A 27,346-nucleotide genomic window follows, 5' to 3' on the forward strand; every position below is an offset into this window, starting at 1 on the left:
CGAGAAGTGACGTGGAAAATACAAGAGAAAAAACATTTAGGCCTCAGAATGTAGAGTTTCAAAATCCACCACTCCTTTTATTACAGACACCTGTCTTATATCACACACAATCATTTATTTTATTTTATTTTACTTTACTTTATTTTATTTTATTTTGTGGAGTTGGATAGACTGAATAACGAAAGTATCCTAAGTAAGCCTTACCGACAGACAGACAGACAGAAAGAAAGAAAGAAAGAAAGAAAGAAAGAAAGAAAGAAAGAAAAAGAATCATGATTGAGTACAGGCCCTTGTGTGCGGCTTTTTAATTCAGTTAAAACGTGAAATGCATTTAGCATCGTGAAGGGACATGGATTCATTCGTTGGTTTATTCATCGCTCCATCCATTCTTCACTCACATTATTCAGAACAGCCTGTGATGGGACGGGGTTTCCTCGTGCCAAGAAATCTGTCTTCTCTTTCACTAAATTGCTCCAACATTTAGTTGAGACGATCAGCGGCCGACGAGGCCAAGTTCTTCGTTTTCTATTCATTTGTTGTTGTTTTTTAAATTTGATTATTATACTTTGGATGATTACAGTTGTGTCGCTGTTCAACTTGTGTGTGGGCGAGAGGCTGGTGGAAAGTTGTCTGAATATTTACATTTGGAAAAGCTGTTGCAGAGGCCTGGTATTCCCATTTATATAACCCAACAATAATAGCAATAGTATCAGACGTTATGAAGAACATGACAATTTTGTTTGATATCAATATGACTGACATTTATTTTGAAAGGTCAGTATTTATTTTTTATGTTATGTCTAAACCAGGATTTTATTTTATTTTTATTTTATTTTTTGAAAGGCCTCCTCCATTTTTTTTTTTTTTACCACTGTCTGTTGCTTGAAAATGGATTTTCTTTTTTAATGGCGGCCACGTTTGGTGTTATTTCAGCATCAGCTGTTGTAATCGTCGCCCTGCCTCACAGGAAGCGTTGCAGCTTTATAAGTTGATCTCGCAGCTCCCCAGCAGCGCTGCGGAGGGTCAGGGATCACAGACATGTACAGATGGATGGAAATATTCCGCTGTGGCTCCGACAGCGACTTTATGAAAGCAACAGCAGTGTGTGTGGACGGTGTGATGCGCCTCCAGAGAGCCACTGTCTTCTATATCTACCCTGTAGATCCGGATTTGTGTAAAAATCATTAAAGCAATCACAAATTCGCTTCTAGGGGAGTATATAGTGGATTTATACACGACGGCTGCGATGGATCGGACAGAGGCAGCAGAGGCCTGCAGCGGTTATTAGGCTGCACGCGCCTTTATTCACTCTTTGCTCTAGATTTGATTTTGAATTCGTTTGTAGATCAGCTGGTTAAAGGTAAAAAAAAAAAAGAAAGAAAGAAAGAAAGAAAAGAAAAAAGTCTGGGTTTTATGTATATTTTCATTATCAACCTAGTAAATATTATGAAACACTTTACTTATTCCAGGTGGTTCTGAATTACATGCAATGTAGATGTTGATTCGATTTGAATCCATCTTTCCCCTGTGTGGTGCTGTGTGTGTGTGTGTGTGTGTGTGTGTTTTCATACTTTTAAAAGCCGGCTCAGAGCTGCAGGTTGGGCTGGAGTTTTTTTCTTTTTTTTTTTTAATCATTTGAAAAATGATACAGTCGGCTTTGTGGAGTGGCGCAGAGGGTGGGGGGTATTGGAAGGGTGGGGGTGTAAGAAACGGTCAATTTTCTGGAAACAAAGGACTTCTCCATCACCTCCATCATCTTGCCTGTGTGAATCTGTGCTGATAACACCACACAAACTGCCTTCTCTCCTGGTTCGGTGTGTGTTGTGTTGTTTTCTCTGTTTTTGTGACTCGATGCTGATAAATATAGCACAAAAGCGCAGTGTGCAGGAGTTGTGCAGCGTCCTGGTGTGTTTGTTGTGTGATAACAGGAGGCAAGTGTGTGATCCATGTTAAAAAGGGAAACCACGGGCTGTGGAAGGCTGTGGCAGCTTGTGTGAGTGAGTCACTGTTGGGGAAAACAACAAAGAGCGGTGTATCTGTGTTCAGCAATGCACAGCTCAAGGGCAGAAAGCAGAAAGCAGCCGCACGGTCTGGATGCCTCATATGGGTTTGCTATGCTAGTCATGTTAATATCAGAACGTGGGTGGAAATAAATCCTACTTATCCATGCGAGGCAAAAGGTTGAGTCTGAATTATCATGCAAGGGGAGTTCATGTAGAACAGGCGCCTGTTGGAGCAGCGTGTGTGTTTGTGTTTAAGAGGGAACCGGTGCTGGACTCTCATTCTTAATGCAAAGGGCTGCTGGTGATTTAGGAGACTGTGTAACCTGAATTAGTTGATGAATTTTCTATCGATCCTAAACAAGCCAGATTTATCTCTGACATGGGACCGCTGCTGCTGGGTGGCGCCGCAGTCAGGCAACTCTCCCACTCCCCGTTATTAGCGATTTAAAAAGAACAGGGGAGAAGGGAAAAAAAGAAAAGAAAAAAAGAACTTTGTCAAACATGTCGCTACACAGCCAGTACACACACACAGGAGGAGGCGCAGCCCGCCACTTGAAACCACCCACAGCCCTGCAGCGCTCTCTCCCTCCGTCATGTTTTCTTTATCATCTATTTGAATTCGCAAAGAGCAGATGACAACATCTGTACCGCGTGCCCGCGCGCAGGAGCGGCCTGAGCCGGAGCGGAATGCAGCGCAGCACCGACTCAACTCAACTAGGACGCGCTTTGTTATTGTTGTGATGTCTGTGCTGCGCTCGGAGCGGCGTGTCGACATGCGGCCGGAGCACTGCGCTGTATGGAGACCGGTGCATATGGAGGCAGGCGAGGCGGGCGGAGGGGAGGGGGGGGGATTGTAAGACTCAATGCCCACAAACCGAGGCCATATGATAATGCGCGTGGCTCTGTATATGCTTAATCCCATTTCCTTATCCGGGGTTTGTCCAGGAGGCGCGCCATTGGCCGGCCGCCGTCACGTGGCTTCTTAACTTTGTTCACTTGACAGAAAAGTAGGAGGGTTCAACGGAGCAGGAATAACCGAAGAGTAAAGGGATGAGATATAAATTTTAGTTATATATTTTCCGAGTAGGTGCAATTCCACAAAAAGACTGAAATTAATGGCCATGAGCTCCTATTTGATCAACTCCAACTATGTGGACCCGAAGTTCCCCCCGTGCGAGGAATACTCCCAGAGCGACTATCTGCCCAGCCACTCTCCGGACTATTACAGCTCTCAGAGGCAGCAGCCTGCCGCCTTTCAGCCGGACTCTCTCTACCACCACCAGCAGCAGCAGCAGCAGCACCACCCACACCACCAGACCCAGACCCAGACCCAGACCCAGACCCAGCAGCAGCAGCCACGCGCCGAGCCGCCCTACACGACGTGCCAGCGCGCGGGGCAGCCAGCCTCGGTGGTCATGTCCCCGCGGGGTCACGTCCTTCCCCCGGCTGCGCTGCAGACTCCCACCGCCCCCGTCCCCGTCCCGGTCCCGGAGCTCAGTCACCGCTGCGAGTCGGTGACACCCAGTCCGCCTCCTCCGTCCTGCGGCCACAGCGCGTCTCCCCCCGCGAGCAGCCGGAAGGACCCCGTCGTCTACCCGTGGATGAAGAAAGTCCATGTAAACATCGGTAAGTGCTCCATGCAAACTTTCTTCCTCTCCCCCCTCTCCCTCTCTCCCTCTCTCCCTCTCCCTCGCTGCGCCGTTCTGCCTGCGGTTGAAGCGCCTGCAGTCAGCTAGGTGTCCACCGTCACAATCTATGGCTTCCCCCCCCCTGTTTTCTGTTAGAAGTAGAAGAGTAGCCCTTGGGTCGAGATTTACGATCGTCTGTTTGCAGGGCCAATATAATTACACCCTCCATAAATTTTTATTACACCTCTGCGCTGAGGTGCCTTTTGAAGTCCGATCTCAGGCTCGTCTGCTCTAATACCTCGCCTTATGACAACTCAGACCGAGCCCATAAGTTAGATTTTATGCTTTGGTAATTTGATTTTAAGTGGTCGGGTTGTATAAACGGTGTACTTTACTCTGTCGAGCCTTCCTTCCCCACTCGTTGTTCCAGGGGAGGGAAAGTTTTATGGCAGCTGAAATATTCATGTTTATGGAGCGGCCGTAAAACACCAATGTAACAGCGAGTAGCTGCAGTCTATTACTGCTGCTCTGTAATCTTCTAATGGACTCGCTGCCTGTTGTGGATTGTGGAGAATCGGGAGTGTGTGTATTCGCGCGACGACAATAATGGCACTTTTGCAAAGTCACCGTAACTCGCTCGGTCTCTGCAGCCGGCCTGTGCACGCGGTAAGAAAAAGGTTTCATGCGTGTGTGTGTGTGTGTGTTTTTTTCTTCTCCTTCTCTGCTCGGTTATTGCAGCTGTCATGTGTGTGGATTCTGCTGCAGCGTGTTTAGTTGTTACTGTCCTGTTGTGTTGAATCATCATCGTTGAATGCCGTTGTGTTGTAGCTGTCGTACCCCCCCGCCCCCTCCCCCACCACCACCACCACCACGTTCATCCTCGACCAGTTTATACAAGAGGAGACAATGGCACCATCCTCGCGCTCAGTCCGTCTGTGCATTAAGGGGGGGGGGTGGGGGAGGGGGGCGGGGGGGGCTGCTCTGCTCGTTGTTTTCACTGCTTTATCATTTGCCCTGTCGCGTGCGCGCAGTTTTGGACCTTTATAGAGTCGCAGCAGTGGCCTCGATTTGCCCCCAAATCACAACATTTGGACACCGATGTCAGGCTGATGCCGTGCGTGGCGTGGGGGGATTCACACCACACACAGCACAGCACCGCGGGCCTGTAATGACACCTGACCACATATGTTCAGTGAAAACGCAGCGTTTCGGAAACAAAGAGCGGAGCAGCAGAAACAGCTGCTTTAAAAACCCGAGGTTTGTGTAGTAAAAACCAAACAAAAAGCAGTCGTGTAATCAGTGGAAGGTCTGCCAAGGTTACAGTGGATCTGTTCTCTCCCACATCAGCCCCACTCATCATGGCGGGACCTTTATTTCTCCTGCTTGCATGTTCATGATGCACTTCCACTTTCCTCCCTGCGGCTCCTGTCTTAGTCCTCTGTGATGTGGCAAGCAGCACTGTCTATCAGTAGAATAATTACTATTATATTTTATTTTATTAGTATTGCTGTTGTAGTTTTGTTCTAGTATTATTACTAGCTATTTTATAGTATTATGCTCATGTTATTCTCAGCCTATATATTTTTTCCTGAATGCTTCATGTGGTTGACCGTCTCCTCTGGCTCTTTCCTCCCACAGTGAATCCTAACTACACGGGGGGCGAGCCGAAGCGGTCGCGGACGGCCTACACGCGGCAGCAGGTCCTGGAGCTGGAGAAGGAGTTCCACTACAACCGGTACCTGACGCGCAGGCGCAGGGTGGAGATCGCTCACACGCTGTGTCTGTCAGAGCGGCAGATCAAGATCTGGTTCCAGAACCGGAGGATGAAATGGAAGAAGGACCACAAGCTGCCCAACACGAAGGTCCGCTCCGGGACAAACGGCAGCAACACAAACTCCCAGTCCCTCAGCGGGTCCCAGAACCGCTCCAGCGGACCACTATAGCCCCCATACAGACTTTGGCTCTTTGTCTGACGTGTGTCCCTCGTTTCCCTCACCTCAACTCCCAAACTTGAACGCCTTGTAACCCCCGGAACCTGCACTTTGGACCGGAGTAACGCTTTGGAGGGGGGGATGTGGCCCTGCTATTGTTACACACTATAAATATGACGTGGAGGGGGAGAGTTCCCATTCATAAAAGGAGAAAGAACAAAACAGGCGAAAAGAAACGGACAGAAATGAAAAAATGAAGCGGTCGCTTATTTGTTTTTAACCCCGCCAGTCTCTCCCTGTCTCTTCCTCCGCTTTTTAAATTCCTTTCTTTTTATATCTCACCCACCCAACCCCTCCCCTCTCTCTCTCCTCTCGATCAGAGAGCACGGGACGGTGTATGCTGAATATAACGTGCTCGTGTGTGTGTGTGTGTGTGTGTGTGTGTGTGTGTGGTTCCTTGCTTCTTTTTTTATCCGAGACTTTTTTGGTGAAGATGGATCCTCGTTTTCATCTTTAATCATGCCAAACTCGAGGCCCATTTGTCATGTTTACTCTGCGGGTACAAAGCAAAGGGGTGAACCGCGGCTCTGCCCATTACCCCCCCTCCTCCCCCAACCACCCCTCTACCCTCACTACCCCCCCCCCCCCCCACACACACACACACACCCGCGTACCTCTCTCCAAACCACTACACCGATCACCCTCCCACGTCCACCCCACTCAAACGCTCACACGCACGTGTAATAAATAAATGGTACTCTCATTTCGTCAAGAGAAGTTTTCTCCCTGCACACACACACATACACACACACACACACACACACACACACACACACACACACACACACACACACACACACTGTGCAACCTGATTATACTGCACCATCAAACAGACTATAACCTCCGCTCAGATACAGAATGACAGCGTTGTAACTGCTGACACGTCTGTTCTCTTTAATGACAAACTTATAGCTTTTTCAATTTTAATTGCAGTTCTTTTTGAATTCAGTGTTGATTGTAAAATGATATATGCTGGCTTCGGTGTGAATCACGGGAGGATGCGTTCATGTGGTCCGCTGATAGTTCATGTTGTCGACAGGGAAAGAGACTGAACAGGGGGATCCCAGAGAAATAACGTCAAGTTAAATGCTTTTTTTTTGTTGTTGTTTTTTGTTTGTTTTTTACGACGCACCAAACACAGTGTATGAAGCTGCCTGAACAAAGGACACTAATATTCAACTAGCCCCAGAACACATCATAGGCGCAGCACTATTCAATGTAGGGTACTACCTATTACCTCAGCTGTACTTATATATTATTATTATTTTTTATAATCTTATTTTCTCTTACTCGTTGATGAAGTGACAGCTTTTTCGAGCTTTTATATTTTTTAAATTGTGTGACGAGTTATTATAATAATAATTATTATTACCTGCAATACAAAAAGCGCTATTCATTTCCTGTATGTGAAACAAAAGTTATTTAATTATAAGTAATTGTTCTAGCCAGAGAAATTCGGAAGAATAAGGAGCCTTTTTATTGCATGTCTGAATGGTGTTGATTCGTTTTCTCTCTTCTTCCTTGTCTCATCTTGTCTCCGCGCGCACACGTTGCTTTTCTTGTTTGTTTATTTTCTCCTCGTGCCACTTTTTATTCTGCCAATGTTTTCTAACTGATATAATTCTTTACATTCCAAAGATCACTTCCTATCCTTCTTGATGATGATGATGATGATGATGATGATGATGATATGGTATGTATGATATTGTTGAACATGTGTTACCTCCGTGATATGTAAGTTGCTCCTCTCTGTGCTTATGCCTACTCAGTGTCTACCTTCTTATTATTTGTAAATAGTCCATTGAAATTTAAATAAATGGCTGAAAAAGCAGACATTTCTCTTTTTTCCTCTCGTTTCTTCTTTTTCTATCAGAATTTTTGATTCCCTTTCTCCTTGTTTCAATTAAAGATTTGTTTAAGATATTTAATAGACTAATGTTTTTGCTTCCCATTGTCTCCTCTCTCCTCTCGTGCAGGATGTCTTTAAAACAACATCCAAACTGTCCCGCGTGCACTCACAATAAATAATTTCCACTTTCATTCATTCATCTCAGTGTTGGTTTTGCCTACAAAACGCAGAGCGACCTGACTGGAGGAATCAGTGGCTCCGATGATTAATCTGTCCCCAGCCCTGAGTGATCCTGGTACATTACGTCCTGTAATCTCGTTTTAAATCACAGAACGTCCCTCCGTTTCACTCCCGTTCTCCCGTTAATTTAACGGCTGCTCACTCAGACTCGCATGCACCGGGCCGACAAAGAGTGTGGGCCAGCCCCCTTCCTTCCTCCTCTGCTCCTCAACTCCAAAAAAAAAAAGAATTAAATATCTCGCTTCGTGGTCTTTTAATGCTTTAATGAGTGTAATTTTTGCTCAATTTTTTTCCTCCTATCGTTGTTTTCTGCACCGGTGCTGTGCGCGCGTGTGTGTTTTATTTTTTATATATTACAAAAAGGGAGCAGGCCGGCGCCATAGCTCAAACCCTGACAACCAAATAGATAATCAACAAGACGAATGGCTTCTTTTGTAAGGCGCGGCTCCCGTATTAATTTTCATTTTCTTTTCTTAGAGCAGATATCGAAAAATATAGAGCAAGAGGGGGGGAGAACGAGAAAATAGCATTCCTCTCGATGAACTTTAAACAAAAAAACTGTGCCCCCCAAATTGGTCCGTTCGTATTTCTCGGCCCAGAGAAGATTCCCTATTACTTGTTGGTTGATTTCTCCCTGGGCTTCTTGCCACAGAGACTCCCTCTGCCCATTTATCTGGTTTCTTCCTATTTATGAAAGGCTTCTCCAGCAAAAACCGCCCTCCTATCAAACTGTATAGCAGATATGCTCAAACGCACGCACACGCACACTGCGCCCCAAAAGCGTAAAGCGTTACCCATGGTGACGGAATAAAAGGTTTAAACTTGCATCTCCACACATTTTACCTCAAAATTCCAGTTTATATATACATATATAATCAAAATCCCAGTTCATATGTATAAATATGAGGTAAAAAGTGTGGAAATGCAGGTTTAAAGCTTTTATTCCGTCACCATGGGTAACGCTTTACGTTTGGGTTTGAGTATATATACTCATATATATATATATATATATATATATATATATATTCCATTTGAGAATGTGATTTAAACACATTCCCAACTAAATTTGTCCCATTATAGCTGGCTGTGTGATGGCCTATATAGCTTATATGTCTTAGATGCGGGGTCTTCCACTCATATAGCTATATACACAACCCCGCAGGCATTGCCATAATATTTGTGTCAGGATGCTGTAGGCTAATTGTCTACACACCAAATGTCCTATATTGGAGCATGTAAAGAAACATCTCCTCCCCAGTATCCGCACACATGCGCTCACATGTGTGTGTGTGTGTGTGTGTGTGTGTGTGTGTGTGTGTGTGTGTGTGTGTGTGTGTGTGTGTGTGTGTGTCCACCCAACAATAACTCCTAAAGCCCCTGGAGTATTCTCGGTCCGAGTGGAAATAAATGCGTTATCTTGCGGGGTGACACCACGTACAATAAAATCCACCAAGAAACCCCTGACTCCTTTTTTAGCCACCTTTATCAGCCGCGGCCTTCTGCTGTCCCTGTGAATGGGCTCTGACTTTTTTTTTTTTTTTTTTTTTTTTTGCAAGAATGCCCCCCCCCCCTTTACTCCCTCACCCCACTCCTCACTGCCACCCCTTGAAAAAGTTCACAGCCATTATTTCCAGGACAGGGCAGAGGGGACGGCACCTCAAGAAAAATGCGAGAATTATACAAGAAAAATCATTAATCACGTGTTCCTCTTTTAACACTTCTTCTCCTTCTTCTCTATTGTCACCAGACAGCCGCACACAAGAGCCTTCTGCCAGGAGATACAGAGGCCAAGGAAAGACACAGACAGAGGAGAAGAAAAAGAAGACGTCTTGGAAGACACCCCCCTCCCTCCCTGACACCCCCTCCTCACGCACACATAAACACTCATACATACACCTCCCCTTCCCACGCACCACCAAGCTATTTTTACACCCCACAAGTATCCCACCATAAGAAAAAAAAAAGTTTTTTTCTCTTTCATTGGAAAGAGGAAAATCCCTCCAAAGAAACTCCAACAAACCAGTCAGAGTGCTCGCGGCGCATCAGGAGAAGAAGATGGCCCCGGGGTCGCGCGGAGCCGTGGCGTGGAAGGTAAGAGGCCTGTGAATTTCATTTTCTGCCCCCGGCCCTGAGCAGGAGAGGGGGCAAACGCCGGCGCAAGAGTTTTTATGGTTTTATTGCCCCTGTGCGCATTTGGCGAGGTCAGGCGAAGGGGGCTTTTATGGCCGCGGGGGCTTTGATTTTCGCGCGGGGACTTTTGGAGCCGCGTGTTTGTGTTGTGTGAGAATGTGTGTGTCTTGATGCAGTGTATACAGACGCTGGCTTTTGTTGTGTTGTGCTGTTTTTCTTTTTTCCTCCTGAGTTTGTGCAACTGTTTCCGTTCACCCCCTTTTGCCGCAGCGGTGTCACTTGTGCGTGCATGTGTGTGTGTGAGTGTGTGTGTGTGTGTGTGTGTGTGTGTGTGTGTGTGTGTGCGTGTGTGTGTGTGTGTGTGTGCGTGTGTGTGTGTCACCGTGGAGGCCTCGGCTGCTGCAGCATCTGCTGTTGCGCCTGTGTCCTTTTCCTGCGTGGACCTTGTTTTGATGAGACAGTTCATATTTAGTGTGCGTGTGTGTGATTTTTCAGATTGACTCGAAGCTATATTTTATGAACGGAAGTGGCTTGTATGCTGCATTGTGACCAGCGGCCTTAATGCATTAGGATAAGAAGAAATGCTGCTAATAAATGAGAATCGCCACGCCAATAATTCCTGCTTCACGCGGAGCTCATTATGCATTTTCCTTCCTGCTGGTCATGACGCGTTGCTGCGCTTTAGGCCCATAGCGTGTAATAATATACTGCTGTAAGCGTGTGTTTTGTTGGCCAGGTGCAAACAAGCTACACAGGCTTTCAGTGTGAATATGAATAATACAGGGGAGGGTGTGAAAGAGAAAAATTAGAAGCACCGGGAGAGCGCTGGTTAATGGATACTCTGCCGGTTGCGCTCCGAGACAATTTAGCTGGAAAACAAACGATCTGCACAGGCTTTTCTAAATGACCTGCGAACGATCGCGGGGGTCGCCGTGCGCGCTCAGGCCTCCGGTGTCCGCTGAGCCGAGCAGCAGCAGCAGCACCCCGCAGGAAGGAGCGCTCCCTCCTGTTTGACCCCCCCTCAGAAATCAATTTGGCCGAGAATTAAAGATAAAAGGGCAGCGGTTCTGGTGGATGGGGCTCAGCCTCTCGTGAGGACGCGCGCGGGGCCATGACGTGACGTGATGCGATGCGTGGAGGAGAAACAAATGGCACGAGGAAGAAGCGGCGGGTATCGAAGGGAAGAAGAGATGGAGGAGATGGAGGAGGGAAAAATCGATGGGCAGCGCAGGAGCAGGAGCAGGAGCGGCGGAATGGCCAAGCTGCGGCCACGGAGGGTTCAACCAGGGGACAGGGCTGTTTCTGACCGATGAGCTCCACTGCCCCCCCCCCCCCCACCGCCCCACCTCACACACCATTCCAACCCCCACCACTCATGGTCCCCCCCTTGACCTCGCGAGGCTGCTGGACCCTGCGCTCCCTCGGACATTCCCAGACCTCCGGAGGCCCCCAGGCCACCGAGTCATAACAAGCCCAGTCCAGGCCACTGTAACCCAGGGGCAGAGTGCTGATACCCCTGCCCTCACACTCACACGGACGGACAGACAGGCCAGACACCTGGTCAGGGGTCAGCCACGGGCCACTGCTGCCTGTTACTGAGCTGCAACAGAGAGAGATATTACCAGATCTATGGGCTGGTAGGAACCATGTCTTACTGTTCCATGTAATTACAATCTGCCCACAGGCCTACCTCTGTTTTGTGGCATTTGGTCGGACTAATTGTCTCCTCCGTCTTCTAAGCAGTGGGCAGTCAGTGTAGCGAGACATTCTACCTACGAGAGGGTCAGACGCTCTGTCAGGCAGAACCTGAGAGGAGCCTGATGCCGGCCAGTATTTGGACAGACTGGGACCTCAATGTAAACAGAGGCTGCAGCTCCTGATTGCTCTGTTAAAACTCTGCTGTGCTGCTTTTTGGTTTTTTTTCTAGGCCCAGTCCCAGCCATGTCACCACACTCTAGTGTATGTTTAGTGAAATTAAAGGCATGGCATAGTACTACACAAATAAAATCAAGAAGAAAGGAACACTGCTTATTTAACTAGAAACCAGTGGAGTTGGGAGAGATGCAGGCACCGCTCTTTACTGACTAATGGTTGCTGGTCATTTTCCAGCCTGGTAACCTGACCTACAGCTGGGGGTGGGGTGCTGGTACTAATTAATCAATGGAACTGTGGCATATATTTGCCCTTTTTGTCCCACTTTGCCCTTATTACCGTCAAAACGTTCCCATACAACAAATTTTAAACTTGACCAAGGTCTAAAACATCAGCAATCTGACTGATTTTACATCTTTCTTGTGGAGGCAGAAGCTCTGGTCAGATCCAGTCAGCCAGAGTTATAAGAAATGTGTCTTAAAAAGAGATTTCAATTATTTTGACAGTTCCCTATATGTCATCAAAATCTGTTGGAATCTAAAAAAAAACACTACAGTGCTGATTTCTACTACAGCAAGCAGGATGTGATTTACTGCTATCAGGTCTCCTGAGTGGGATCATGGATATTTTTAGAATCCCGCCAGTCGCTGACCATCCTCTGAGACGAAGACCCCACTATTTATTACATCTACCATTACTCTAGTTTTCCATCTTGACTCTTCAGAGGCGCTGACTCAATGCTCTTCCAGTCACAGTGCTTCCACACTTCCATGTGACAGTTTGGAGCTAAATGCAAACACACAGGAAGGGGAGGAGATGTAGTAAAGGTACTCTGATAATCACACAGCATGTCCAAATGTTACAGAGCCTTCAAAGATCCAGACAGGAACAAGAAGGACACAAGGGAAACATGGGAACCAGATGATCAGACAGAGAGAGAGGAACTCAGAGGCTGTTAATGCACAGTGAGAGTAAACGGGTAAAGCTCACCACCAGGGCCAAAGACAAAGCTGGGAACCAGGCACGATGATGTGAGCTGCTCATCACCTGATGGTCCAGGAGGTCTGGTCGTTTGTCAGGGACTGTCGACTGAAAATCTGGCTCTGCTGTGGACCAGGCCTCTGGATTCAGGACCAGGAAGGATGTGAGCCGGGGCCTCCGACATAGGAAGAGGCTGAGCATCAGGGGCCACCAGCTCAAAGTCTTTCTGAGTCCCCAGCGGTGCTGATGGTGACTTTGGGCAGCTCGAGGGTTCAATGTCTCTCTGACCTGCACTTCCTTTTTGTTGGCTACGGTGCAGGCTACTGAAGGCTAGCATTGTGGTGGCAAGTAAGATGCTAGCAGGCTGGGGGCAGACTGCAAACTCTGACGAGGCAGAAGTGGTGGAGGTGTGGCAGCAGCCAAGGTGATAGCGGATAGCCAGGTGGCGGTACTGTATCCCTCCGCTTCACACTGGAAACATTTTGGCTGCAGGAGTAGATCCTGATGAGATCATCTCATTAAGGTCGTCCACAATCCAAAACTGACCGTCAAGCATGTAACACTGAGAAGAAACTCAGGAAACATGAACAGGAACCAGGCAGGAGCAAAAACAGGATTCACCACATTAGTGACACGAGGGGAAAGAACTGACACCGATGATCTGACAGAGAGAGAGGAACACACACACTGTACACACACAAGGCAAGTGAAGGGGTGAATGTTATCAGGTGGTGTAGTCAGTCCAACAGGTGAGAATCACAAGGACAGGAAGCAAAAGGACCATGGTCTTGAGAGAGAGAAATTAGAAAAAAACAGGGATTAAAGGGATAGTTCACCCAAAATTCAAATTTCACTCATTATCTACTCACCCTCATGTCGACTAAGAGCTGTGAGAGTCCTCCGTGCCTTCTCTGAGTTACAGGGGGGTCCGCACAGCAGTATTTGTCCATATAATGGTTGTGATACCAACTTTCTTTGTCCAAAAAGACACACCAAAAAACATCCAAATACCTCCATGCTGCTCGTCTGTAATGTCCCTCTTGTATTGAAGCCCCGACATGAGAAATTGTTCCGCTGGTCAGTGCAAATCACGCGAGATTTGCACTGACACAGGAAGAGCAGTGAACCGAGATACTGGGAGCTTCCGCTACAAACAAGCTTAAAATATAGACTTATTTAATTTTTTTCGGAACAATTTCTCATGTCGGGGCTTCAATACAAGAGGGACATTACAGACGAGCAGTATGGAGGTATTTGGATGTTTTTTGGTGTGTCTTTTTGGACGAAGAAAGTTGGTATCCATTGACAACCATTACATGGACTACTGGATACTGCTGCGCGGAGCCCCCCGTAACTCAGAGAAGGAACGGAGGACTTCTCACAGCTCTTAGTCGACATGAGGGTGACTAGATAATGAGTGAAATTTGAATTTTGGGTGAACTATCACTTTAAGAAGCAGACTCAGAGTCACACAGATTGTTTGGTTTTGCATAGTTTGACATTTCTTATTTATGTGACAGTCTGAAGATGTTGTATGAAAAGAGACAGAGGACATGATGCCTGTTGTCCCACAACCTTTATTGCATTCTGTTTATTAACTGAATTAATTTATTAGCCAAACAATTTATCTATATGTCATGGTGCAATTTTAGGAAACGATCCTGGTTAGAGTGGTGACAGAAAAAACCTGTATGGTCATTCAAGTTGAAGGGTATGTAGGAGAACCTGCAGGTTTTAAGGCCAACTCCCTCCTGACAGGTCAGCAAGGTTAAAGAGGAACGACGCAAGATTTTGACCATAATGAAACAGCTTCAGAGTCCTAGTGCTGGTTAAATCAATGACTTGTAACTAGTTCCAGGGAGAATGGCGGCTCTCTGCCTTCCACCTAGCGTCTCTTGGCTGAAAACCAACCTTGTATAAGATCAGAGCCTCCGACCCGGAGCTCTCGTCTCTGCGCCACCGCCACACAAACGTAACGCGTAATCTCTTGTTGATGACAGATACAACTACACAAATATACACATTGTAAAACCTATATGATATATAATGTTACCCACCTCGGTAGACATTGAAAACAAATGCATATGGTTGGCTGTGAGTTTTATGACAGTGTTGTAGAACATGCACTCCAAAACTGTAGGGGGAGCTCCGTAGAGAGAGCGACTGAACTTGCATAGTTCCCCTTTAACATGGTTATGTCCCTGTACTTGTTTCATTTGTATTGAATAGAACTACAGTGTCTTTCAGCAGCAGGTTCTCATTGTCTTAAAAACAAGAGAAAGAACAGTTTATAACTGCACTGTTGAGCTGAGGGCTGGTGTTATGGATGAAGCTTCCCTGCAGTGTTGGACAGTTGTAGTTGTGATAGATCTGAGTAACAGTAATCATATTGATTCTATCTCACACATTTTGGTTGTTTCGGTTGGCAGCTGTAAACAAATATTTCTGTGTAAAATGTTGGACTGTTCTGCAATTGACACTCAGCACTAAGTAAGAAGGAGATGCTGCAGGTTTGAATGCAGAGGAAAGTGAAAGGAGACATGGCAGAAGATGCACCAGACCCGTGTTGCTCTGAGTGCTGCAGCTTCTCTCCTCACTGTCTCCTCCAGAGATGCAGTGCAGTAGTTTGTGAAGTTTCTCAGCCTGAAACCTTGAATGGAGTAAATCTCATTTCTGCCCAGAGCTCACGCAGGTTCATTAAAAACACTCTTGTTAAATTAAAACCCCTGCTGCTGCGCTGATGCACCAGAGCCCGCTGAGCTCTGGGTTTAGTGGAAGCAGACATCAGGTCTGTGATTCTTTCAAATCCGTTTCTTGTCCCTTGTTTTGTTGATACGAGTTGTTTTCTCTTCAGCTTTGCGGCTCGTTCCCGACGCTTCTCCACATCTAACAGGAGATTTGTTTTGTTTCTGGCTGTAATCTCAGTGGGATTAAGCGGTTGAATAACTGTGAAGTGAGAGCAGGAGACAGCGGGAGACCGGCCAGCAGACAGATGTGAGCCGGCTCCTGACTCGGACCTATAGGAGTTTACACATCACGCTGCTCCTGCTTTACAGTTTGCTGTCGCTGGGATGTTTGGGAGCCTTGACAACAGCTGATGGGGCTGATGTTTCAACAGCAGCTTCACACAGGAAGCGCCACACTTTCATGGATCACACACACACACACACACACACACATGTAGGCAGGCAGGGTAGGCATACAATAACATGCACTGTAACTTCCAATATGTTTTCATTCTGTGTGTGCTCATGCTCACTGGTTCAATGATCACCAAAGGCCAAATCACACACACACACACACTCTCACACACAAGAAAAAAAATAGTTGCACCAACTTCTCTCTCTCTCTCTCTCTCTCTCTCTGGCCTGCAGTCTCGCGGTGGTTTGCTAATTGCTAGACAAATCACCCCGCCTGCTTTTTTTTCTTTCCGCGGACTTGTTGCAGCCGCTTTACCCGAGAAATTTATTATTTTGGAGAGCGCGAGGAGCCGAGGAGGTCACGGTGGAGGCGCGCGGGCTGCAGGAGGAGGTCGTCACCAGAGATATATGGCTGCCAGGCTTTTCCTACTGCACAGTCCATGTGTGTGTGTGTGTGTGTGTGTGGGAGAGAGGGAGGGAGCGTGCGAGCCATTTAAAAGTGGACATGTATTAAGTATTAAAGAGAGACAGAGAGAGCCAAGTGGTTACCAAGTGGCAACGTGCGCGCATGTTTCTTTTTATAAGCCACGTTGTTGTAATATAACACGGTGACTTTATTGTAACGTTATTCAATAGGCAATTGAAAGGATGAATTAGAAATGATTTCTCTGGTGTAGATGGGATGAAGTCGGCCAATCTCTGACAACACAAACAGTTAATATAGCTATGAACACCCCGCTCCTTTTACTCTCTGAGTCGCCCTTTTACTCCTATTAAATGCTATTTTAACTGCCATTGAAAAAAAAACGCGCTCTTTTATAATTATTTGTTTCCTTCCTTTTTACGTCTAGTCTGCAGTAGGATCACAAGCTGGCAGCCAGATGCTCCGCGTATTAAAGCATTCTGCCTCTTAACAGTGATTGAATAATAATAAATACATCCTCATGATTAATAAATCAGATATAGCCCGTGTCCATTTATATAAGCCCCCTTTCCCTCCATTGCATGGTGGAGCTGCTGGCGTTGAGCAGCGTCAGGACTCTGTCGGTGCTGCTGCACACGGTGAACGGAGACAAGCCTTCCTGCAGCGTGATGATCCCACCGTTGTTTGTTACAGCAGCGCTCATATCCATTAGACGTGAATGATAAATCGTCTTCCGTGGCCTGTCTTAGTAATGGCTGGGCATTAGGCCTGCGCGAGCTTATTGATACCGCAGTATTAACCAGCCCCACTGCCCCTCGTTACCTTTCGCTTATCAATAACCAAACGACGAGGACGCGCTGCTGTAGAACAGCACATCTGACACTAAGATCCGAGTTCAGGTTTAGATTTTTTTTATATACTGTATATGTATAGTCGTAATATATGATTATATAATGTAGGTTATATTGCGGCAGGTTGTGCACTTTAGATCTAGGAAAATCATGAGAACAAGAGAAGGCAATTCATTTGGAACTTTTTATTCCCTCCTGATAATTTCCATTCAACAAAATAATAATAATTATAATGATTTGAAGAAGAAAAAAAACTTTTTTTATATAGGTCAAGGTTAGGCGCAAAAAGGAAATATAAAATTCACTGCAATATGACAGAGCGACACCTCAGTTATGCTCGTCATGTTACATATCCATCATTTTATATAACCAATGTAAAATAGATATCATATTAAATGTGGTTATAAATGCAGAATTTGTTGTAATATATATATTAGACACTTACTTTAAAGCTGTAGGTCGGTGCTGCATAAGATCATGTCAGTTAAACCCAGTAACACAAGAAGCGCATCAGCATCAGAATTAAGACAAAAGCATGTGGCCACAACGTGTTTCAGAGAACTGCTGCACACACTGATTCAGCTGGCTGTAAATCTAAAATCAACAACTCCAAAACAAGTATAAATGTACACACATGTAAAATGTAGAAGTGGGAGAAGTACATGGATGTGTACTGTAACTCAGCGGGCTCTGCAGCAGCCTTTAGACATGGAACAATGGCTGGACACTTTCAACACTGTTGAGAAGTCAGACATGACAGGATCAATGTCCTGACACGTCTGACAACAAAACAGCCACACAAGGCTGTGCACTGTCTTTAAGAAGCAGCTACAGACTGACGGCACTGCACTAAATATCACACATGCATAAATAATAATAATTATAATAAACATGTTTAATTACGCAAATATTATTGGCTATTGATTGTGATAGGTCCTTAACATTTGTTGGTGAGGGGACGGGGATGTCTGCTCTGCACGCGGCGCAGCTCCATGACGGGGAAATACCTCACGTCTCGCGCTGCACAGGAGGAATATATTTCAAAAAAGCGGCTGTGCGCGTGCTGCCGTCCTCCAACAGATTTACGAGCCGCAGTAAAAGGCGAGAAGATGTCGAGGCTCAGTAAATCAATCTCTGTGTGACCGGCTCCTTTTTCCCACATCAGTCTGCTGCCGTCAAAATAAAAACACAGCACCACACAGCACGTGGCTACAAACAGCAATAAATAATAACAGTATAGGCTAATAATAGCACCAATGATAATAATAATAAAATAGTATTTTCTCATCATGTGATGTAATATCTAACCACTTCATCACGCCGCGGACACTTTAATTTTACGGCCATTCTACATCTCAACAAAGAGACATTTTCAGTTTCTCTCTTTTTATTCAGAGCCTTGTTAATCATTAACGAGGAGGAAGAATTTACCTGTCTTAATCCATCATGGAGCAAGAGACCCCCAAAGATCGCAAAGAACTCCAACATCGCTTCAATTAGCCTGTTGGCTTTTAGTAGCTATCATTCAGCAGCGCCTATAATAAATGTTGGAATAAGCTTTTTAGGTAAAACACAGCCCGTGAATCACTTGTGAATTATCTCATATAAATTATTGGCTTACATTGATTTTTTTTATTTTTTTATTTTTTAGACATTCATCCTTTTGTGTTGATGATATAAACACATGAATATGTGAATATTTGCCTTGTGTGGACGTCCCTCTGCGTCTTCTACAGCGCTGGTGTCCCATCACTGAACGCAGTATTCTGCTGCCTGAGCTACACCACCCGAGCTGTAAGTTATTTCTTTTCTGGATGATTCTACAACCCCCGCCCAACAACATAGCCGGGATGTTTATGCCGTTGAAACCCATTGTTGTGTCTGTAATAGCTCTGTACGCGCCTGTGCCAAGTTTGTGGAGCTGATTCGTATTGCTGTTGTCAGGCCGGCCCAGGTCTCTGCTGCGACTTATCTTAGCTGTTGTTTCACACTGTGATTGCCATAATTTATGGCCGTCATTACAGACGCCATCATCACCACCGCAAATGTTTGATTTCAATCTTGTTGTGGGTAAAGGAAAAAAAAAATCTCAGGGAACCGCCGCGGTGCAAGTTTAAAGGAGCTTTCTGTGCGTTTTTTTTTCAAGTGCATCAAAAACAAGTGCTAAATAAATGACTGTTCCACTGATAACACATTTAAAGCTACATCTGTTTGCTTCTTGATAATTATTTTTTTCTTCTCCTTTGTCATTAAGAAGATTAGCCTGCATTTTAGGAACAACTTCAAAGTGGGGATTGGCTCTGACTAATTACATTTTATTAAACTTATTCATCTGGACTCGCCAGTTGTTTCGAAGTGGCTGTGTAAAAAATATAAAAGAGAATTGCTTTGGTTTTAATAGATGAAGAGCTGAGCATCTGTACCTGCAGGCAGGTGTTGTTGTGAACGCTCTGTGGAACCTGAGTCCTGAAGCTGCTGCTGCTGCTGCTGCTGCTGCTGCTGCTGCTGCTGCTGCTGCTGCTGCGGCCCATTGTTTGACCTTGAAGTGTTTCTAGTGAGCAGCTATAGGTTAGCAGCTATAGTTAGCAGCTAGAAGTCAGCCTGGATGCAGCCTCCATACTATTTTCTTGGGAGTCTCGAGCTCCATTGTTCTGCTGGAGGCGTCTCGAGCTGTGGAACCGGGAGACGCGGCGCTCTAAAAAGGATTCCGTCGGTCTATTGTTGCTGCCCTGCACGGCCTCACGGCGGGTGGCTGTGTCTCTCCCTTGTTTCTCCATCTCTCCCTCTCTCTCTCTCTTTCTGCCTTTTCTTTGTGCCTCTCATATCTTTCTATCTGTTTCCATCTCTTTTTGTGCAGCTCTCCTGTCTGCCTTCTGAGTAAATGGCTCTTGTAGGTGAATTACACTTGGAGCTGCAGCCACTGTAGAAATAACTTGCTCATGGGATACAAATAAAAAATAAATAAAATAAAAAGCTGCGCGTTTGCACAATACAGCCCAAATAAAAAAAAAACGAAAAACAAAACAGAAGAACCTGATTCATATTTTGACACAGAGGGGGAAAAGCCTGGCCTCTTTTTATTTCTAGGAGGAACCACACTATAATTAGACTCAGACGATTTTAACGCCGTGACACACTTGGCTCGCGCCCGTGCTGCTGTTAAATATTTACTTTATAGCCTCGGAGCGGCGAATATGAGGAATAAAGTGAGCTGTGACGCTCCGTCAGCATCGAACGTTTCCCCCATTGTTGGAAACGGATCCGCTGAAATATAAGACAGGACAGTGTCAGGGCAGGATGAGGGTTCCCCTCGTTGTGCCGAGTAACGGCGAGCCGCGCGGGAGATGACAGTGAGGAATAAGGAAGAAAGAGCGCGCGGCGTGCAGTCATTTTTTTTTCTTTTTTTTTTTAAAGAACATAGTTGGTGACAATCATCTTTTATCTCTCTCTCTGTCTGGTGTGGAGCTTCCCCTCACATGAACACACACATCCAGCAGCTGAGAGGTGAACACAACTTCTCCTCTTTTTTATGTTTTCATTAAAACAAAAAAACACTATATCATAAAACACTGAGTTTAGATTTGTTCACCCCGAAGTAAGAGACGCACATATACACCCCCCACCCTTACCCCACACAGCCACCCACCCCCCTGCCCCGAACAGCGCGTCACGTGATTCATTAAATAATGAATGCAGAGGTTAAAGAATAGATATGTATTCGTCAGGGATATAATAGTAGCTAAGGCATTGGGGCTCCTCCAAGTGTGTGCGCGCGCGCGCGTGTGTGTGTGTGTGACGTGGAAAATTCAACTGTCCTTAAAAAAAAAAATACAAGCCCCCCTATAGCAGCGGAGAGAGGGGGAGAGAGAGAGAGAAAAGAGAGAGAGAGAGAGGGAGAGGGAGAGGGGGGAGAAGAGGAGACACCGAGAAACGCCAACAGAGAGAGAGAGGGAGAGAGAGAAGGGAAGAGAAAAGAGAGAAGGAGGCTGCAATAAAACAAATTTGGACGGGCGCGCGTGCTGCGGGTCGCTGTGGAGACGGTGAGTATTGCGGAAGGGGACTGAGTGACTGGCTGCATGGGGGCGAACCACCACCACACCACCACACCACATCTTCCTCCTCATCTTCGCCGCTGCCGCCGCCGCGCCGCCCGCATCATCTCCTCTCACTGAATCATTTTAACATCGTTGGGTAAATATGCCCCCCCACCCCCCACCACCATCACCCCCCCACCCCAACATACACACATACACACACTCCAAAAAAAGAGCCATCTTTCACCGTGTTTTCTCATCGTGCATGTTGCTGTATAGTGTTGTTTACACATGACCCCCCCCCACCACCACCACCACCCATCATCATCATCAGCCATTGTTTATAGGTTGGAAGCCGAGAGAGAGAGAGGGAGAGAAGGAGGGAGGGAGAGGGAGGTATAGCCGGAGCAGTGCAGCGTTAGCCGGTGGCTGTTTAGAGTTTAAGAAGCACTTGGATATTCTTCTCCATCTTTCTCCCATCAGCTCCTGTCTGCCTCTACATCTCTCTCTATCTGCTGCCTCTGTCTATCCCTCTCCCTCTCTTCATCTCTCTCTTCCTCTCCCTCCCTCTCTCTCTCCCCCTAGCTAGCTACTTCTCTTGATTTATGTTGAGGCAGGGTGTCAGCGTGCGGCCGGGCGCTGCCATTGTGTGTTTGTGAGGTAGTTGCTGTTGTTTATGGCGGGGCCCGCGATAAATCATGTTTCTCCTCCGCTGTGGGGAGACGGCGGGGAGAGATGACGGTCCATGGACCGATGATGATGCACCGGAACTAGGAAGGAGAGGAGGAAGGAGAGGAGGAAGGAGAGGAGGAAGGAGAGGAGGAAGAGGGGCTCAGCTCCGCCGGTTCTCCTCCTCTTTCTGTTCCGGCTCCCTCCTTCTCTGGAGCTGCTTGCCTTTCCCTCCATGCCCTCACACACACACACACACACACACACACACACACACACACACACACCCGCTTCTTCTTTTCTTTTTTCTACCTGATTATAACTAGGGGCGTTTTATTTCCCCTGCTCAGTGTGACAAGTCGCTGGCTGTAGCTGCGGGTCTTGAATTACTGCTGCGACCAATTAACGGGAGATTTGTTTAAATCCGGCTCACCGGGTCCGCCTCGGCCGCCGTGAAATCTCATAAAAGCAGCTGGCGGTCAGAGGGATGTGGCATCTATCTGGGCAGGATGTGTGAGTTGAGACCAAGCTCGCAGCTCAGCCAAAGGTAGCCTGTAGCCAAGGCTGAGGGGGGGGGGGGGGGTTGCACGGTGCACGGTTCGAGTCCATGACGTCTGCATGCAGGGGCCCTGCTTTTAACTGCAATCATTAAGCTGCTCCTGCACTGGCAGCTCAGCTCAGTCCGCCTGGCTCTGGACTGGACTTTATATTTCTGTGACTCCCAGTATGATCCGCTCCACCGCTGCAGCTCATCTGATGTAGCCTAGAGATCACAGAGTCCACTTCCACACTGTGCACTAACTCTGGCTTTATTTTTATTTTTTTTACATGTTGTATTTTTTTCCTTCTTCTTCTTTCTCCATCCATTTTTTCTATGTGTTTTCTTTGGATGCTTGCAGGAATGAAGCTGGGCGCCATTATTCATGTCAGCACTCAGCGTCTCTGCTTTTCCTCAAATCCTTCGCCCTGAATCAGACCTTCTTCTTTTTCTTTGAATTTTGGGTTGAGGGAAAATAAGATGCAGACATTGGGACATTTTTTTTATCCCCCTCCCCTCTCCTCTTCCCTTCCTCTCCTCTCCTCCCCATGTTTATATTTACATGTCTCCTATCAAACTCAGTTACAGTCCTTATTTACATTCTTGGGGGGGAATCAAACGCAGTGACACAATGAGACACAGTGAATTGGTCGTGGTATTTTTAGCCCTTTCCCATTGGCAGTGGAAGGTAGGATGGGCTGAGGGGGTGGAATGGAGTAAATGTAATTTCATCGGCTAATCTCATAACTCAGTATAGTAGAGGACGGCTGTGTGTTGTTGTGTGTGTGGAGCCACCTGGTATAATGTAGCTATAACAACGTGCAGAGGACAGTGAACTCAGCATCAGATGCATTTATTACAGAAACACAACCTCAGTTTGGAAGAAAAATCTTTATTGACAATTTATTATAACAACAAATGGTTACAGTCATAATAATAATAATAAGATATGATAGTTGGATGGATGGTTGTCATAGAATGGCTTTACTTTGCTCTCTCCGTCTCCCTCTCTCCTCTCCTCGCTCGGGCCTCTCTACCAGTGTAAACCTTAGTGTAACCAAATTAGAGCGGCTCCGCGGCTTCCCATCATATAATAATGGCAGGAGCAGGAAGAGGCAGCGCTTTTCAAAATGTGTATTTCTTCTGTCCGCCGCCGTGTCAGAAACAATATCCCGCCTCATTTCTGTGGACAGAGAAAGAGACGGAGAGAGAGAAGAGAGAGAAAGAGAGCGGGGGGAGTGACAGGGTTTTTTCATATATATTTATATATCTCTCTGCTATCTCGACCTCATATCTGATTTGGGTGACATGGAAGCGCTGCAAACACATTTCAACAGCGGCGGGCCAGGCCGCCCGCGCGCCTGACACACACACATACACACACCGAAGGTAGGTTTGTGAGTGTGAGTGCGGGGGGAAAGTTTAGTGGGGAAGCAACAACACTCAGTGAGAAATTACAAGTTCCTCTAACACCGCAGCATATTCTCCTAGAGAAGAGGCAGCCGGTTTATCTTATCTTATCCCAGGCATGTGTCCACTTCTAAGTGTGTTTTGTCTGGCGAGATAGTTCCACATCAAACCCGGCTGAAATAGTTCAAATATTTGAAACGGTGTTGAGAAATGATATCACGGTCTGTCTCACATCCATTATAGCTGCTGCTGCTGCTGCTGCTGGAGGATGAGGCCTCAGCTCCCTCTAAACACACCTCTACCTAGAACCGCTGCATGGGCCTGTAGTCTTTAATCCAGATGTGGAGGACGTGTGGTTAATGTGTTAATGAAAACACAGGACGGTTAATGTGTTACCGCAGTGTCGTCAGCCACTCACTGACCTATTGTGACACCACGAGCTCATCCGAGGCTGAAATTAATGTTTACACCGAAAGCTTCTGCCTCGGCAGCATTATCCGCTCATTGTGACGTGGAAAGAATAAAGGAGGCGACTGGAAACGTTCCCGGCCTGTAATGAGACGGCTGGTTTCTTTATGTGTTTAGATTGATATACATGTGTTTTCTCTATAATTGTTTCTCGTTGTTGTAGCATTTTGTTGCACTGGAGCAGGTTTTTTAATTTTATTTTATTTTTAAATAATCGCTTTCTCGTCAATTGAACTGCGCTCTACTTTAAAAACGCAGCCAGCGTTATGCGCATTTAGACATCAGTGTAAAAACATGGAGGAGAGACAGGGAGAGAGAGAATTTATTGTGAGCTGCTGATCTGACTGATCTTTAGACTGACCCCTCTAAATCCATTTGAAATCTTGTTATAAATCTCCCGAGCAGAGCACTCAGCTCTCAGCTCTCTGCTCTCTCCCTCTCGGCGCTTTGCACTTTGCAGTGGCCAGAAAAAACGCTAAACGCACGAGGCTGAAAAAGGAACATATGTGCATGTGGATGTGCATATGGTCAAAGACAAGTGCGGACCCACGCGTCTGGAAGAGACAAGTCTTCACACAAGGCGCATCTTCCCACTCACCGCTGAGCTCTGGCAGCCATGTTGTCTTCTTTCTCCACTTCAAGCCGCATAGCCTCTGTCTCTATATAAATATACGTATATCTATATAGGCGACTATAATATATTTTATTTTTTGTAAGTAGCCTATGTGTTTGTCTATGTTTGTAAAAGCTATGTTTAAATAGAATAGCCTATAAAAAATAGATAAAACCTTTCACCAGTGGGGGGAAATATAAAACAGAAAATAATATATATATTTTAAAAAAAAAATCCAACGAAGGAAACAGCTTCTACCATGTCCATAAGGTCGGTGCCTATTGCTCCTATCTGGCCTCGTCTAACAGAAAAAGCTCGTGCAGTTAATTTCACGTTTAAGACTTTACACATATGATAGTATAGCTTGGAGGAAAACCGGGTTAAATTGTGGCAGAATAAAAGAGAAAAGGGGGAAAATAGAGCCTGAGAGGAGCGAGGGCAGCTCGGGTTGGAGCGGGAAGTCGGAAAACAGTGGAACATAAATCAGAGAAACACGCGGCCTCATAAATCTGCAGCTGGACGTTAACAAGCCCGAGATTTAAGTGAAGGGGCAAATAATGTTCACAGCACAAACGAACGGGTTTAAATCAAGAGGGATATATTCTTCAATACATGGCATAGGATATACTCTTAGATAATAATAATGATAGCCTAATAATATTAAGAATTATAACAATAGCACAATAATAATAATAATAATAATAATAATAATAATAATAATAATAATAATAATAATAATAATAATGAATTCTACCATTATTCTTATAAGAGCAGTATTCATATTTAACATATAGCATAATGACTTTATCTCTTACAGGCTGCAGATTTCCAGTCTCGTGCTCCACGCACAACATGCTCCCCGGGCTTTTCCTCGCCTCGCGCGACGATAATCACCCGTTTGGAAATAAATCAGTAAGACGCCTCGCGCTAATTCATAACCGTCAGAGATTTAAGGCTGGAACCGAGTCCAGGAGCTCGGAGCGGCCGGAGAGAAGCAGCAGCAGCGGCAGGAAGGCATGAGAGAGACCAGACAGTAGAGCTGTGGAGCCGGAAATGTTTTCCACGACCGGGAACGGGACGGGCACGAGCCTGTCCCTTCTCCGTCCTCTGTCCGGTGTCACGGCGACCCACGAAAACATACCGGTGGAAATAAAACCAGCGTTTCCAGTGATTTGACTTCCCCTGCTTTTCTCTTTCTTCTATCCCTCCTCTTCCTTTCTTTATCCCTCGCGCTCTCATTGTGTGCGCGCGCGTGTGCGCTTGTGTGTGTCTGTGTCAGTGGAGGCATGTTTGCGTGGGCAGATAACACTAATAGCCTGCGCACAGGCAGAGAGAGGAAGACGGAGAGATAGAGAGAGAGAGAGAGAGCAAAGCCAAGTGCATGTGTTTGAGATTTATTTCATCTGAAGTGTTTTTTAACAGCGGATAACGGCGAATACCGCGAGAACAGACGCGCGCACAGCCCCCCTAACAAACAACACGCAGACCAGCCAGGCCTGAGTGGGTCCGTGTGTCCACGGCGCCATGTGAATGTTCTAACCTGCAGAATAATGAGCTCAGTCCTCAGCGGTTGTTGTTGTTGTTGTTGTTGTGTTGCTGTGCTCGGTGTGGACTAACGGGCCTGTAGAGCAGCTACCGGGACATCTGAGGCTGTTACACGTCGTCACTCATCACTGAATCCACGCAGCCAACCGGCCCGTGGATGTGGATATGTAGTGGTTCATTCATTCATTAGGATGTTTATTATTTCTTTCACACTGTCGTTAAGTGTTTACCACGGGTCTAAGCTACTGTGACGGTCTGCTGAGCGGAGGCCTGCAGGCTGAGCTGAGCTGGACCTGGACCTGGACCTGGACCTGGACCTGGACCTGGACCTGGACCTGGACCTGGACCTGGACCTGGACCTGGGGATCTGGAGCTGCTGCACAGACCCACAGGGCGGAAGCTGCTTCTCTCTGCGTGGACTCTCACATCAAAAAAAAAAAAAAAAACCCACTGCGGAATTTGCAGCGTCTCCTCTCGGCCTCCGTCCTCGGCCTTTCCTCTGCTCTTGATCTGCTCGCAGTTTGACTCCATGTAATAACCAACACCTGGCCGCGCGGACAGGCGGGTCACGCTGCAGCTGCACCTTCAACCAGACCTCCGACTCCCTTATTGGACAGGAACAAGAACCAGAACCCTCCTCTCCCCCCTTTCTCCCTCTCTCTCTCCCTAGGATCTCGCGACCTGTCTCAGCTGTCAGTCAGCAGCCCCCCCGGTTCAAAAACAGTTCATGGTGTCAGCTCGTCTGCCCCGCGCGCCAACCAGAGGTCCGGCGGAGAGAGTGGAGGAGAAGAGGCAGATGAAGCCACAGCCAGACTAGCTGTAGTCTCTACTGTGGGCGCGTGGAGGGGACGTAGAAGATCCCATGTAAAGGTTAGAAGGTCAGTAGCACGCGCTCAATAGGTTAGCTGTGTTTAGGTGAGTCCGCGCGGAGCAGAAAGACCAGACAGGAAGGAGGGTGAG

General features: G+C 46.5%; 2 protein-coding genes across 3 annotated transcripts in view; both read left to right on the top strand.

The window, feature by feature from the left end:
* Window positions 1–2,834: 2,834 nt before the first annotated feature.
* Window positions 2,835–7,464, top strand: hoxb4a (homeobox B4a). Its single transcript, XM_085785194.1, has 2 exons — window positions 2,835–3,629; window positions 5,270–7,464. Exons 1-2 carry the CDS (start codon window positions 3,119–3,121, stop codon window positions 5,572–5,574), a joined length of 816 nt encoding a protein of 271 aa, XP_085641320.1. The 5' UTR covers window positions 2,835–3,118; the 3' UTR covers window positions 5,575–7,464.
* Window positions 7,465–9,463: 1,999 nt separating this feature from the next.
* hoxb3a (homeobox B3a) overlaps window positions 9,464–27,346 on the top strand; it is a 51,218-nt gene continuing 33,335 nt past the window's right edge. Inside the window, exon 1 of one of the 2 annotated variants that reach the window (XM_085785183.1) lies at window positions 9,464–9,802. The gene's annotated coding sequence lies outside the window, so the exon portion shown is untranslated. The remainder of the gene's footprint in view (window positions 9,803–27,346) is intronic. The other variant, XM_085785185.1, reaches the window with a different exon arrangement.

Source organism: Trachurus japonicus, chromosome 8, assembly GCF_045865225.1.
Source record: "Trachurus japonicus isolate A0001 chromosome 8, Traja_1.0".
In the NCBI taxonomy this organism is placed as follows: Eukaryota; Metazoa; Chordata; class Actinopteri; order Carangiformes; family Carangidae; genus Trachurus; species Trachurus japonicus.

Coding starts and splice junctions, on each gene's coding strand:
- hoxb4a (XM_085785194.1), top strand. CDS start 3,119: ATGGCCATGAGCTCCTATTTGATCAACTCCAACTATGTGGACCCGAAG. Junction 3,630..5,269: donor GAAAGTCCATGTAAACATCG/GTAAGTGCTCCA, acceptor TTCCTCCCACAG/TGAATCCTAACTACACGGGG.